Raw genomic sequence first — 13,778 nt, forward strand, 5'->3', positions numbered from 1 at the left:
ATTATGGGTAAACTACTCATTCACGAAATTAACGGTCGAGATTGTCTGAATTTGGGTTTTAATTTAAAGACGACCGATCCAACCAACAATCAGTTAATCTAATCGGATGAGGTATTAGATCTAAATTAATCTATTAATATATCATATACTAGTGATTAATTATTAATTGAAAAGACCATTTAATGAGTTTTAAATTTGCTCTTACCTATTTGCCTATTGGTTGTTCTTGACCTTTGACCCAATTATGATATATTGTGTTTATCAGACAACACCGGACAATGACTTATATTCTAAATTTGTCCCCACATCTCTATATATTTTAATTGAATCCTTAATATATCATTATTCTATTACCTATTTTCTTATGAAATTATTATAACGTAACATGTGGCATCAATTTATAAAAATCGTTAGATTTAACGGTCAATATTAATTAAAGAATCTGTTATTATTCTATTACGTATTTTCTTATAAAATGTTTGACCGGGGAAGGATCACTGTAATTAAACTTCAATTTATAGGTAAAAATTTAATTTAGTGAAACAGAGGCATTCAATTCTTTAAACGATGTTAGATATTCGAATTTTGATATTTTACGTATAGAGTAAATTGGATTGGGAGAGCTGACTCAGAATGAGTCTTTGTAAAATTCGATATAAATTAATCGATAGATCAGATACGAATGATTAATTAAAAAAAACCACTTCAATTTATAGGTAAGTTGATGGTAATAAACTAAGGAGATGCGTAAAATGATGCAGAAGAACTATACGATCAGATCGATGGAATCGAGGAATAAATTATTATTAATTAAAAGTGATTAACGTTTATTTTTAACTTAAAATATAATTACAACTTGTAGAGCGTACCAAAAAAAATATAATTAAATATTTAAAATCATGATTTCACATGTACGGCATGTATATATATATTTAAATAAAATTAATCTACGTTTCTCATGTTGGTTTTCCTTTTTCGTTCCTTGCTTTATCTTCTTTTATATTTGATGAAATTTTCTCACGTACGACATTATATGATTATGGAAAAATGTTATTGATTTTGATATTATTTTTTTTAATAAAATCGGTAAAAAATTATCAAAAATATTATTATTTATATTGATTTTGTTATTATTGGATGTTTTATCGATTTTGTTAATATATCCGGTAAAGCGCTACAGTTTTTGTTATTTTTTCTACCGATTTTGTTATTATTGGGAAATATTAAAAAAATTAATGTTTTAAGTATAAATAATAATAGTAAAATGTGTGTATTATCCTAAAAAGTGTGTGTTTTTTGAAGTTGTGAGTTTAAAAAAAAAACCGACCCGGCCACCAAAGATGAGAGCCGATCGATCATTACTGACTCATACTGTTTTTGTTAATTTTGTTAGCAAGAGGATTCATCCGGCTACTCTAAAGGAAGCTTTCATGGAGTATGGTGTAGTGGTGGATGTTTTTATTGCTTACAGAAGCAGAAGAAGACTATATGCTGGATCCACATTTGCTTTCGTCAGGTATAGAAGGAAGAATAAAGCTAGTGCAGCGGTTCGGAGGGCAGATGGGAGGTTAATGGATGGTTATAGAATTAAAGTGGTCCATGAGAAATCCTCGGAACAAATAAGCAACAGATATGAGTCTGGGAAAGAGGTGAAGAGGGTGTGGAAGCCGGCGTTGAGAGATTCCAGGTCCTATAAGGATACTTTGGGAGGCAGGAAGGATGCTGGTCTGCCTCAAGATCAGGCAAAAGCGTTTCAGCATTCTGGGATAGTTGCTTCGGGTGCTGTTATTCATGTTAACATTTCGGATGATAGCTCTCTTAGCTTAAACCAGGATAAGCTTGCACCAAATTCAAATATTACGGTCCCTAAGTATGAGTTGCGGTGGAGAGAGTCGTGTTTGGTCGGCAAAATCAAAAAGATGTATAATGAGGACATTATTCTCACAGCATTCATGGCAGAAGGTTTTGATGTTAGAGTTAGTATCTGGCAAGAGGCGCTGGTGGTTATTCAGTTTAAGGGGACATTGGAGCGTAAGGCGTGCTGGGATAGTAGAGATGAGTGGCTCCGAACCTGGTTTGATGAATTAGAATTTTTAGAAGGGTACGAGCAGAGTCTTAAAAGGAAAATATGGGTTATATTAATAGATGTTCCCCTGTTAGTGTGGAGTAACAAATTCTTCAATGAGTTAGGGAACTTGTGGGGCTCAGTTGTCTCTATTCATGAAGAAACCAGAAATAGAATTCGTTTTGATGAAGCCAAGATTCTTTTGGAAGTGCAGTGTGCGTCGGCGGTACCGGATAGATGTTCCGTTCTCATTAATGGTAGGGTTTTCTCCATTAAAATTCTGACGGAGGTCCATGAAGAAGAGAGAGTGTTCATAGATGGCACTAAGCCGGGAGGTGGTATGGTTGCTCCAGCAGATGATGGTGCCGCTCGCTTTCCTAGGCTGCTGGACGGAGCTGCTGCTGTTGATGGGCTCGAGGCAGGCTGTATGGGAGATAGTTTATTGGAAATTCAAAGCAAGATGTGCGAACACAGTTTTATGAAAAGCAGGTCTACGCATGTTGTTTCTGCTGTGGGGATAGTGGAGGCTGTCGGTGATGAATTACACGAGGTGCCCATAATGTCTAATGATGGGCCTTTGAATGTGTTGGTTGATGATAGCATTGGATTTGTGGATATTAATAGAGAGTCAGCCCAACTTGGAGTGTCAAATTCCGTATCCAATAGTTCCAGATTATTAGAAGTTCCAATTATAGAAGCTTCTTCTATTCAAGGCTATGTGGGCGGTATTCGGGTATTTCCATCACCGGTTGACAGAGACACAGTCTCTCCTAGCTCCGATGGAATTTTTAAGTCTGTTGTGGGTAAAGCAGCGAGGGGTGCTAGTAAAAATTCAATCTCGGAGAAAGGTGGACAGGTTCTTTTTAGTGCTCAATCCCTTAAAAAGAAGAAAAGCGTTAAGGGTAGAAGGAAGAGGAAAATTTTTGGAAGTTCTCAAATTCGGATTGGGTCTACAGTTGAAGAGTTTTTAGTTCAACCTTCTAGAAATGATATTGAAGCAGAGGCATGCTTAGCAGTGGCAGATACGTTGGGCGTGCAGTTTGGTGCTTCAAGGGAGAGGGTCCTCCAGAGATAGGCGTCCAGTCGTCAATCGGGTGAGTCTTGAATCCGAGTTTAGTTATTTGGGTGTGAATTTCCTGTGTGTTTTTTAGGTTCTTATGGATTTTGGTCTTTCTGTATTGTCGTGGAATGTAAGAGGGTTGGGTAAGGCTGAGAAAATTAGAGCAGTTAGTCGGGTTATTAATTCAAATAAAGCTAGGGTGGTGCTGTTGCAGGAGTCTAAAGTTGTGAACTTACCTGTTGGTGTTGAGAGAAGGTTAAAGGGTAGGTTTGTTTCGGAGTTGGTTTGTGCTCCGGCAGAAGGTGCATCAGGAGGGTTGAAATCTTTGTGGGATAGAGATTTCTTTAAAGTAAATTGCAGTAATGTTTACAAGAGATTTATAGTGTTGAAAGGTCTGATTGTGCATCTAAACTTGGAAATAGGCATCATCAATGTCTATGGTCCGAATACCCATGGCGAAAGAGTGAGTTTTTTTGATCAGTTAAATCTCATTATAGAAAATCTGAAGGTTCCGATTATTGTGGGCGGGGACTTTAATATTGTCAGATCGGACTTGGAAATAACAGGGGTTCACAATATTTCGTGTTCCACGCTGGTTTTCGAAGATTTCATTTCAAAGTGGGACTTGGTTGATATTCCTATTTCGGGCAGCGTTTTTACATGGTTCAGGGGAGGTTTGAGTACAGCAGCCAGTAGGCTCGACAGATTTCTAATTTCGGCTGACATTGTGTGTTTAAGTCCGACACTAGTGCAAGCTACGCTTCATAGAGGCTTATCCGATCATAATCCTATCTTGTTATGTGAAGGGAAGCTGAAGAAGGCTTGTAGGCCGTTTAAATGGTTCAACCATTGGGCTGACGACCCTTCCCTTGCTGATAAAATAAGGATGTTCTTCGGCGCAAATCATGGGCAAGATTTGAGTCATGTTCTGTTGTTAACCAAGAAGGTGACTAAGGATTGGGTCGAAGCGAGAAGAAATTCAAAGTCTGATCCGGTTGTGGAATATGAAAAAAAAATTGATTCTTTAGAAAAATTGTGTTTGGTGAATCCAACTGATAAGGCTACTCAGGCTGAAATTATATCAGTTAGGGCGAAGCTGTGGGCGGAGTATAGGAAGACGGAAAGAGAGTGGTTGCAAAAGTCGAGACTAAAATGGTTTAAGGAAGGTGATAAAAATACAAAAAAATTTCACCTCACTGCTGTGCTTAGAGGTCGTACGAATCAGATTTCGAAGTTGAAGGTGCATGATTCGGTCTTCAAAAATCAATCAGGGATCCAACATGCTTTCGTCAATCACTTTCGCTCTTGCTATAACGAAGTTAATACTATTCCGTTAAAGAAGTTTGATATTCCGTTTAAAAGGATCAATTTTTCTTCGAGTAGATGGATCGAAAGGCCTTTTTCGGAAGAGGAGGTTTGGTTCTCCATTCTTTCTTCGGATGGCTCTAGAGCGCCCGGTCCGGATGGGTTTAGTTTGGACTTCTTCAAGAAATTTTGGATGTATGTGAAATCTAATGTTATGAAGTTTTTGGATGATTTTTATTGGGGGAAAATTTCAGATTTCTCCTTCAATAAATCATTTATTACTCTAATTCCGAAGAAATTACAAGCTGTCTATCCTGAGGACTTCAGACCTATCTCGTTGGTGGGGAGTATTTATAAGATTGTGGCGCGTGTTTTGGCGAAGAGAATGGCAGCTTGTATTAACGAAGTGATTGGCGAGAATCAGTTTGCTTTCTTAGCCGGTAAACAAATATTAGATTGCTCCTTGATAGCGAATGAGGTCGTAGATGAGTTAAAAAAAAATAAAAGCGAAGCGGTTATGGTTAAAGCAGACTTTAGCAAAGCTTATGACACAGTAGACTGGGATTTTATGAATTTTATTCTAAAGAAAATGGGGTTTGGAAAGAGATGGAGGAAATGGATTCACTTGTGTATTTCGACGCCTAAGATTGCTGTGTTGGTTAATGGGTGTCGATCGCAATATTTTTCAATTAAAAGGGGCCTTAGGCAAGGCTGCCCGCTATCACCGTTTTTGTTTAATGTGGTTGGAGAAGCGCTCAGTGGATTATTGAAGAAAGCAGTCGCACTCGATGTGTGTCGAGGTGTGCATATTGGGAGAAGTAATGTAGGTGTTTCACACATCCAATTTGCTGATGATTTAATTCTTTTCTCGGAAGCAAATGAAGATAAGATCCTCAATTTGTTTCATGTTCTGAGAATATTTGAGGTCGTAGCTGGTCTGAAATTAAATCTGCAGAAGACGAAATTATTTGGTATTAATGTGGTAGATGAAAGAATTAAAGGATGGGCTATCTCGTTGAGGTGTGATTCGGCTAGGCTGCCAACATTGTATTTGGGACTGCCGTTAGGTTATAGGAAAAATCGCAAAATGATGTGGCAACCTATTGTGGAGAAGGTCAGATCCCGTCTTCAAAGTTGGAAAGGAAATTTACTCTCTTTCGGGGGTAGGATTACACTGATTAAGTCTGTCTTGATAAACTTGCCGGTGTATTACATGTCGTTATTTTCTATGCCAAAATCCATAGCAGATATGATTAATAAATGTATATCGAGTTTTCTGTGGAATGTTAAGGCTGATAGAGGTATTCATTGGATTAAGTGGGATATGGTTTGTGGTCCGAAATCTCATGGTGGTTTGGGTTTTTTTGATGTTAAAGTCAGGAATCGTGCGTTGTTGAACAAATGGATTTGGCGCTTTAGTGAGGATACCGAAAGCTTATGGAAAAAGATTATTGTTGCTAAATATAACTATGATCCTCTCGCGATTTTACCCAAAGGAATTTCCGCTCGTTCCTCAAATGGATTATGGAAAGAAATAGTGTGCTCGGTGATATCAAATGAGGAAGATTTCCTACTCGATGTTCGGTGTGTTATGGGGAATGGTGTTCGAATTAACTTCTGGTCTGACTTCTGGACTGGTGTTCGTTCCTTGAAGGAAGCTTTCCCTAGAATATATGGGTTGGTCACTAATAAACAGGGCAAAATCAGTGAGTTCGGAAGTTGGGTGAATGGTTTGTGGTCTTGGAACATCGAGTTGAGGCGAGAGTTGTTCTCATGGGAAATTCCAAGTTGGAATCGTTTCAATCAAGTTATTAACAGTGGAGTTTCTACGTTTCCTGGGGTAGATAGTTTGAAGTGGCCAGGGGCTTCTAATGGCATCTATAATTCTAGAGATTTTTGCATTAAGTTGGCATCGGTCGGTAAGTTACAAGATCCGTTATGGTATAAAGTCTGGAACAAATTCGTACCTCCCAAAGTAGCTGCTTTTGTTTGGAAAGCGATGTATAGCAGACTGCCGGTAGCGTCTGAATTGATGAAGAGAGGGGTTAATGCTAGCGTTCAGCCTCTTTGCCTGTTTTGCAAAGAGCACCAGGAGGATGTTAGCCATGTGCTTTGCCATTGTAGTGTTGTTTGGCAAGTGTGGCAAAGGTGGTGTTACTTATGGAGAGTTAGGATTATCTTCCCCATCGATGTTAGACAGCTTCTACAGGTGTGGTCGTCACAGTTTATTAGAAGGAAAGTGAGGAATCTTTGGCATCTTGGCTTTTTCGGTTTAATTTGGCAGATTTGGTTGTGCAGAAATAAATCTAGATTCAATGGCGCTTCATTCACTGTTGATCAGCTATTCAATTTGGTATTACTGCAGGTTGGTTTTTGGGGTAATGTTTTATGGCCGACACTAGTTCCTCAAGTACTAGATTTTGTGCGTTGTCCGGATGCTATTATATTTGGTTGCGGTTAATTGAAGTCCTGTGGTGGATACTGTGTTATTTCTGAAAGTTCTTAGCCAGAGTGTTGAACACTCGCCCAAGTCTGAGAGCATTCGAATTACTTTCTTTTTGGGTTGATCTAATGCTAGCTTTTCGGTTCAATTGCTGCTTGATATTCCTGCTTTGTTGATCCGGTTTCAGTTTGTGAGGTCTTTAATTCTCAGTGCTTGGCTTCACCCTTGTTTCGGTTGCTGTTGTGGTTTGTCTTCTAGTTGTAACGCTATCTTTCCTTGGGTTTAGGGTCTGTGTATTCTACGTCTTTCTCATTTTCCATGGCAGTGGTTCGTGTTTGTTGTCCATGAGTTGGGCTGGGGATAGATTGCATGCAACTGTTTCCAGAATATTTCATTTTAACCGCCTCAAGGTTACTCTTTTTCCTCCACTTAGGCTTAGGGAGGTTTTTTAATGAGGTCCTCGAGGTGGTATACTTCGTAATCTCCTCTAATACAAAGTACCCTCTTTCAAAAAAAAAGTATAAATAATAATATTTTAGGTAATTTTTTACCGATTTTATTACAAAAATAATAAAACTAATAATATTTTTCCTTAACCGTATATTAAGACTGTCACAAAATAAAACTTCCCTATTTGATGCTGACTTATATAATCTCTGTTTTGAAAACCGGACCGGACCGGACCGACCGGTTCAATCGGGAACTGTTGCCTAGTCCGGTTCAATCTAAACCGGTTGAATCGTTACTAGTGAACCGGCCAGAACCGTTGAACATTTCGAACCGGACCGGCTGAAAACCGGAATTTTTTTTTTTTTTTAAATTTAAAGCAAACATCGTTTGTTAAACGAGCCAAATCGAACTCGAGTATTGTTGAGCTCGACTCGAACTTGAAAACTTTAAAAGTAAGCTCAACTCCACTCAAACTCATAAATTAAAAATTATCAAGTTCAACTCGAACTCGAAATATAATATTGAAACTTGAACTCAAAAAGGCTTGAACTAAAAAAAAATTTAGAAGCTCAATTGAAGCCTAAAATTCGAGCTTAATTGAAGTGAAAGAATAGTTCACTCAATGCTCACCAAAAGGCTCCATGATTTTGAATGCCAAATTACCTCTATTATTTATAGAAGTTAGTTGTGATGTTCTTCTATGTTTCTTAGCAATGTGAGATTATTTTGTTCTCATATTTTTAGTCTTTAGACTTTTGAGATGCTCTTCTATGTTTCTTAGCCATGTGGGATTGTTTTTTAAAAAAAAAAGTTAAACCAAACAATATCATTTTTTATGATTTTTTTAGTCCCAAATTTATTTTTTAATTATAGTTATATAATTATATTTATTATTTAATATGTTTTACCTTAAATATTATGTTGTAGTTAATTTGAATCATTTTGTTTCACTTGATTTTATGGTTTTTAATTTATATATGTTATGACTTGCTTTGAATATGACTTGTGATATAAAAAAATATTTTTTATTAAATATTTTTGATATTTTTATTTAATTTTTTAAATAATTATGACGTCGTCCGGTTCTTCCGACCGATCAGACCGGTTCGACCAATTGAATCAATGAACCGATAACATGACCGGTCCGGTTCTGAAAACCATGCATATAACTAATGGAATAGGGTCTGACCAAAATAGTCTAGGTTTTGAACTTTGAATAACTACTTCAAGGAAGAAATATTTAATCCATTTTCTTTTTTTATAAAAAAAATATCTCTAAATTTACGCACTCGTATAAATCAAGTTACTCGAGCTTAGATCATTAAAGAATAATAAAATTCTCTTAATTACTAAAACAACTTCGAAGATTCATATATTAATACATCATTGAAAGTTCATCATTCGTTGATTATTTACCCAAAAAAAGATGTTGATGACAAGGAAAATAAGTTGAAAGTATGTATTTTTTTTATTAATTGTAGCCACTCATTTTCGTCCGATCCAATTATACAATATAATATAAACGTTTTATTTATATTATGAAAATCACATGGTTTTTAATACATATTATATCTTTAATAATTTTGGGTTTTTTTTGTGTAGGCCCAAGTCAGTCTTGCCAACCCCACACATTCAAAGAAGAGTAAGGCTTCCTGGCTCCCCCTTTAGTGCCGCCTGACCAGCTTTGAAGGATAAACTGGTGAGAGTCCCAACCGCAACCAACTCTCATTCCACCTTTCCCGGCGACGTGTCCTCGTGAGGCTCCAACAAACAACGAAAAGCAAGAGTTTTAGTCCTATTAGGACTCTAAGTCGAACCTAAAAATAGGATTGTAAAGCACTATAAATAAATGAAGAAGCAATGTACCAAGGGGGGATCCTTCTGTAAAATCGGAAACTTGCTTCCTTGTTCAATTAATACAATATGGAAAGAAAGCAGTAGCCTTTTTATAGAGAATGATCAAGCTTTGAAAAATGTTCTGTCGATTTGAAACACATCAAGCAATCAACATATTCAATCGAAAACAAATATAAAGAGGAGCACGCCCAGACAAGAAGCAATAGAAAAGAAGAAGAATAATTTTCATGAGGTATTTTAATGCATTTTCGATTTCCAGTGTATGTGATGTGTGTGTTTTATATTTTGACATAAGCAAATCAAAAAGAAAACTTTCTCTTTCGATTGACGATATTTTCCGGCGACCGGAGTCTTTATTCACTAATATGAACGGTGGGAAGTTTCATTACGGTGAGACGAGTAACATACTTCGGAACCAAGACGATCTAGCGGTGGACCGTGACGGATCGGAGCAAGAAATCCCGAACTGTTTTCGGCTCTTTTTGTGGCAATCTGAGCATTTTCTAGAGAAACGACCACCGGATTTGGACTCAGGTGACCGAAACGAGTCACTCTGTAAAATTTAATAATGAACGGACACCGTCGACGATGACGATAGACCGATGAAGATCACCAAAACCTATAGCCGGCTGTGTAAAGAATGGAAAATTGACATTCTGAAAACACGCGCAAAATGAATTGAGATGCAGAGATTTGGTTTTGTAGATTTTTCTGGGTAAATTATACCCAAAGCCACTAATTTTTATAGATTTCAACTTTCAGTCTACAAACTTTATCCTGAATTCAATCTAACCCCTAATTTATTTTTATGATTTGATCTAATATTTTTATTTAATTATTATTCTATTTTCACTAATATTTTTTTTGCAATTTTATTACTTTTAAAGTATTATTTTTATATATTTTATTTTATTTTTCCCTTTTGATTTATTTTATATTTATTTATTATTTCTTATCTAACGTTTTTTATTTTTTTTTTCAATCAAAAGTAATTATTTCGAATTTAATTTTTAAACTTTAATTTTCGCAATTAAGATAACTGATAAAGTAATTGGTACCGAAAGGGCGGTTCAATGGTGCTAATTCTTCCTTGACCGTAACCGACTCTCGAACCCGACACATTTCTGGTGAAACGCAGATCAGGTAAGATGGTGTCCGATCTACCTAAATATCATTTTTAAAGTGATCGATGGCGACTCTAACCCAATCCACATTTTTCAAGTCGAAGCCCGATTCCGGGGCCCGACCGAAAGACGGTTGCGACATTAATATGAGGTAATTATATTACAATATTTGTTTAAATATAATTTTTATTAATTATTTAATATTAAAAATTCACACTTTTAATATTTATGATATTCAAACTCGATATTTTAAATAATAATAATAATTTATTTACTAATGAAGTGGTTGAGTTGGTGCTGAAATCAAGCGAGGAGTAGATTCCTGGCTTTGCAATCGCATTCATTGGCAGTTTTGCTCTTACATGAGACAGCGCTGCAGTAGGTATCTAATTACTTACTACTGCTTTTGGTTGGCACATTTCAACAAACATTTAGATTTAATTACTTCGGTCCTCCTTTTGTCCTTGTTTTCGTTAATAATTAATTATATATTTAATATTTAAATTATTAATTTTGATCTAAACTTTTAATTTATTCAAAATCATATCTAAAATTTATATTTTGTTTTATTTTAGTATTCATTTAAAATTTAACATTAAATTTTAAAAAATTGAAAATTTAGTTACTAAAACGGTCAATAACTGATAGTTCATATATTAAATGCGTTAAATTTTTTAACGATTGGATAAAACAAAACAAAATTTAAATATTAGATATAATTTTGAAAAAACTAAAAATTAAAATACTAAGATAAATAAAAACTGAGATTACACATGCCCTTATCGTCAGCATAAATGCAAACGATTCATAGCATAGGCAGCCGCCCATCTGGAGTTTCAAAAGGTTTGATTTTCAACAACTTTTATTATGTTTTTTAATTACCCTTTTTTCTATAAATAACATTATGATCAAGCTTATCCATCTCCAGTTGCGGTAGCCATGAACTCTCTCGTTCGAAACGCCACCGCGAATTTCAGCCGCAGAGTCGATGGCTACGAGCTCTTGGATCGAGGCGAGGAAACAAAGGAAGAAACTTGGGGTCAATACAGGACGTTTTCAAGGAGGAGAGCTCAGAGCGTGGTGGCTTCTTTGAGTTACAGGCGAGATCGAGCTAAGAAGAGGCAGATTTTCTTGAGATCGTACAAGTTATCAGCCGTGGGCGGCGACTGGGGAAAGCCCAAGACGAAGCCGACGAGGAAACTGAAGACGATGGGGATTAAGGTTAAGACGGCGGTGATGTCGCTGGTGTCGTTTATGAGGATCGGCTCGTTGAAGTCCTGTAATTGCCGATCGGCGATTTCTGCGGCTGTTCCGATATCGTTTAAGAGTTGTTGTTGAATGTTGAATATGGTTTTGAGGAAGGTGGGCTGTATAAGCTTTACTTTTTCCTCTGGTTAGTATTATATGAGCTTTAACTTGACAGTTGACACTTCCTATGTTTAGGTGAATAACAGCAGCAAAAATCAAATGGCATCTATTCCCAGCGATTGTTTGATTGCATTTAGATGTTTGATTCATTCTCTACACTGCAACAGATTGCTCTCTCGTCTCTTTCGTTGTTTACGATCATAATCGTAAACTAAATATATAATTAAAATATTTCTTTATAATCATTAATACAATAAATTAGTCACTTGATATTAAATAAAGACTATATATGAAAAAAAGTTAAAAGTCTAACCAAGTATCTCTAGTAAAAAAAATATTATAAAATATTTCGTTTAAACTCAAAATTTTTATAGATAATAATATTCCGTTTAATCACATTTAAATTTTAAAGATGATATTATTGATAAAAACAATCATTAATATCAAATATAAACAATAAAGCATACATTAAATTTAAATACTATTGTAGATATTACATTCATAAATGGACCCACGTTCTATGCTTTCTTTGCCTAATGTCTTATATTAAATTTAAATTCATGCGCATGGCGCTGTGCATCCAGTCCCATTTGCATGCCCACTTTAGTTTAAGGGTTTAAATAAATTACATTGTGATATAATCATTTCGTTGGTGAATAAGAAAATAAATAATTTTTTCTTTAGAATATTTTATTAGAATTATTTTTTAGATAAACCTGTAATAATTATTAAAATTATTTAATATTATTAATAGTTAGTGTCTGATTAATTTGTGAAGTTGGATAATTTGCTAAAATAAATAATATAGATTGTGATATTACCTTGGATTCATGACAGTGGTGAAGCTGGAAGACTCTTTTAAAGGGTTAAAAATGAAGTTTAAAATCTTGGAAGGGACTGAAATGCACTTTTACACCTTTAAGGGACGTGATTGGTATTTGAATCTCACACATAACCTGTAACATCCCAAACTACGAGTTAGTGACTAAATTGTAAAATTTCAGAATATGATGATTAAAGTAGAATAGTTGAATAGTTTAATGATTTATGTGGAGATATTTCCTGAAAATTGTTAGTAAATATTAAAGGAGTCAAAGGGCAAATGAGTAATTGAACAAGAAAAATAATTAAATAATAATTAATGAGTATTATAATAACCATGTGGAGAATGATTGAAGAGATAAGCTTCAAAGCAATTCTCTTCTTCATCTTCTTCTCTTCTCCACGTAAAAACTCAAAGCAAAGGTGAGTTCTCTGATTTCTTGATTGTTTGTTGATTTTAAGCATGGGTTTTGATCCTTAAATGATAACTAAGCTTAAGGAAAGATTAAGTTATCTTAAAATCAAAAGATAAAGGAGTTATGATAGATTAAAGAAAATGGGGTTTTAAGTGAAATTTTGAATAAGAAGGTTTAAATGAATTTGGAGGATAAATTTGACTTGTTATATATGAGAATAAGAAGATAGAAGTGTTAGAATTAAGTTTGGATAACATGGAAAATTTGGTATGATTATTGATTTCTATATGGAGAATAAAATTTTGAGGTTTAAGATGAAATAAATAGATATAAATGAGTTTAAACATGTATATTTGAGTTAAGAATATGAAAGGGAATGAAACTTGAAGAATTGAAGTTGAAAGAGTGAATTTTCGTGCAATGAACAGTGATTTATGGGTAGGCGCATCGATGCATTAAGGGGTGCATCGATGCATGGATATTTCAAAGCTATTCTGTGTACCGATGCACCCATAGTGCATCGGTACACCCCTAAAGGAAAACTGAATTTTTGGGTTCATTAAATTAGCTCAAGTTATTAGTATTGAATTATAAGGTTTAGGCTTCTGAAATTCATCTCGGAAATTATGTTTATGTAGATATTGAGCCTAAACAAATTCTGGAACAATCAAAGAATTAGGATTGAATCAAAAACAAGGCTAAGGTGAGTGCAATTTAAATTGTACTTATGTGATTGATCAAACATTGGCTTGCGATGAGCCAATGATGGATTTACTATGGTAAGAAGTAATTTATAAAACGTTATGTGATTACTATGCGTGCATTATAAAATCAATGATTACATGTACATGTGATACATGACTGAAAA

At 35.1% G+C, this 13,778-nt stretch overlaps 1 protein-coding gene across 1 annotated transcript; it reads left to right on the forward strand.

Moving 5' to 3' along the window:
- Positions 1-7,407: 7,407 nt before the first annotated feature.
- Positions 7,408-11,715, forward strand: LOC120184091. Its single transcript, XM_039188653.1, has 2 exons — positions 7,408-7,412; positions 11,242-11,715. The coding sequence occupies exon 2, from the start codon at positions 11,244-11,246 to the stop codon at positions 11,640-11,642; it is 399 nt and encodes a 132-aa protein (XP_039044584.1). The 5' UTR covers positions 7,408-7,412; positions 11,242-11,243; the 3' UTR covers positions 11,643-11,715.
- The last annotated feature ends 2,063 nt before the right edge of the window (positions 11,716-13,778 follow it).

The sequence above is a fragment of the Hibiscus syriacus genome, unplaced genomic scaffold (assembly GCF_006381635.1).
Source record: "Hibiscus syriacus cultivar Baekdansim isolate YM2019G1 unplaced genomic scaffold, ASM638163v2 tig00112857_pilon, whole genome shotgun sequence".
Classification (NCBI taxonomy): Eukaryota; Viridiplantae; Streptophyta; class Magnoliopsida; order Malvales; family Malvaceae; genus Hibiscus; species Hibiscus syriacus.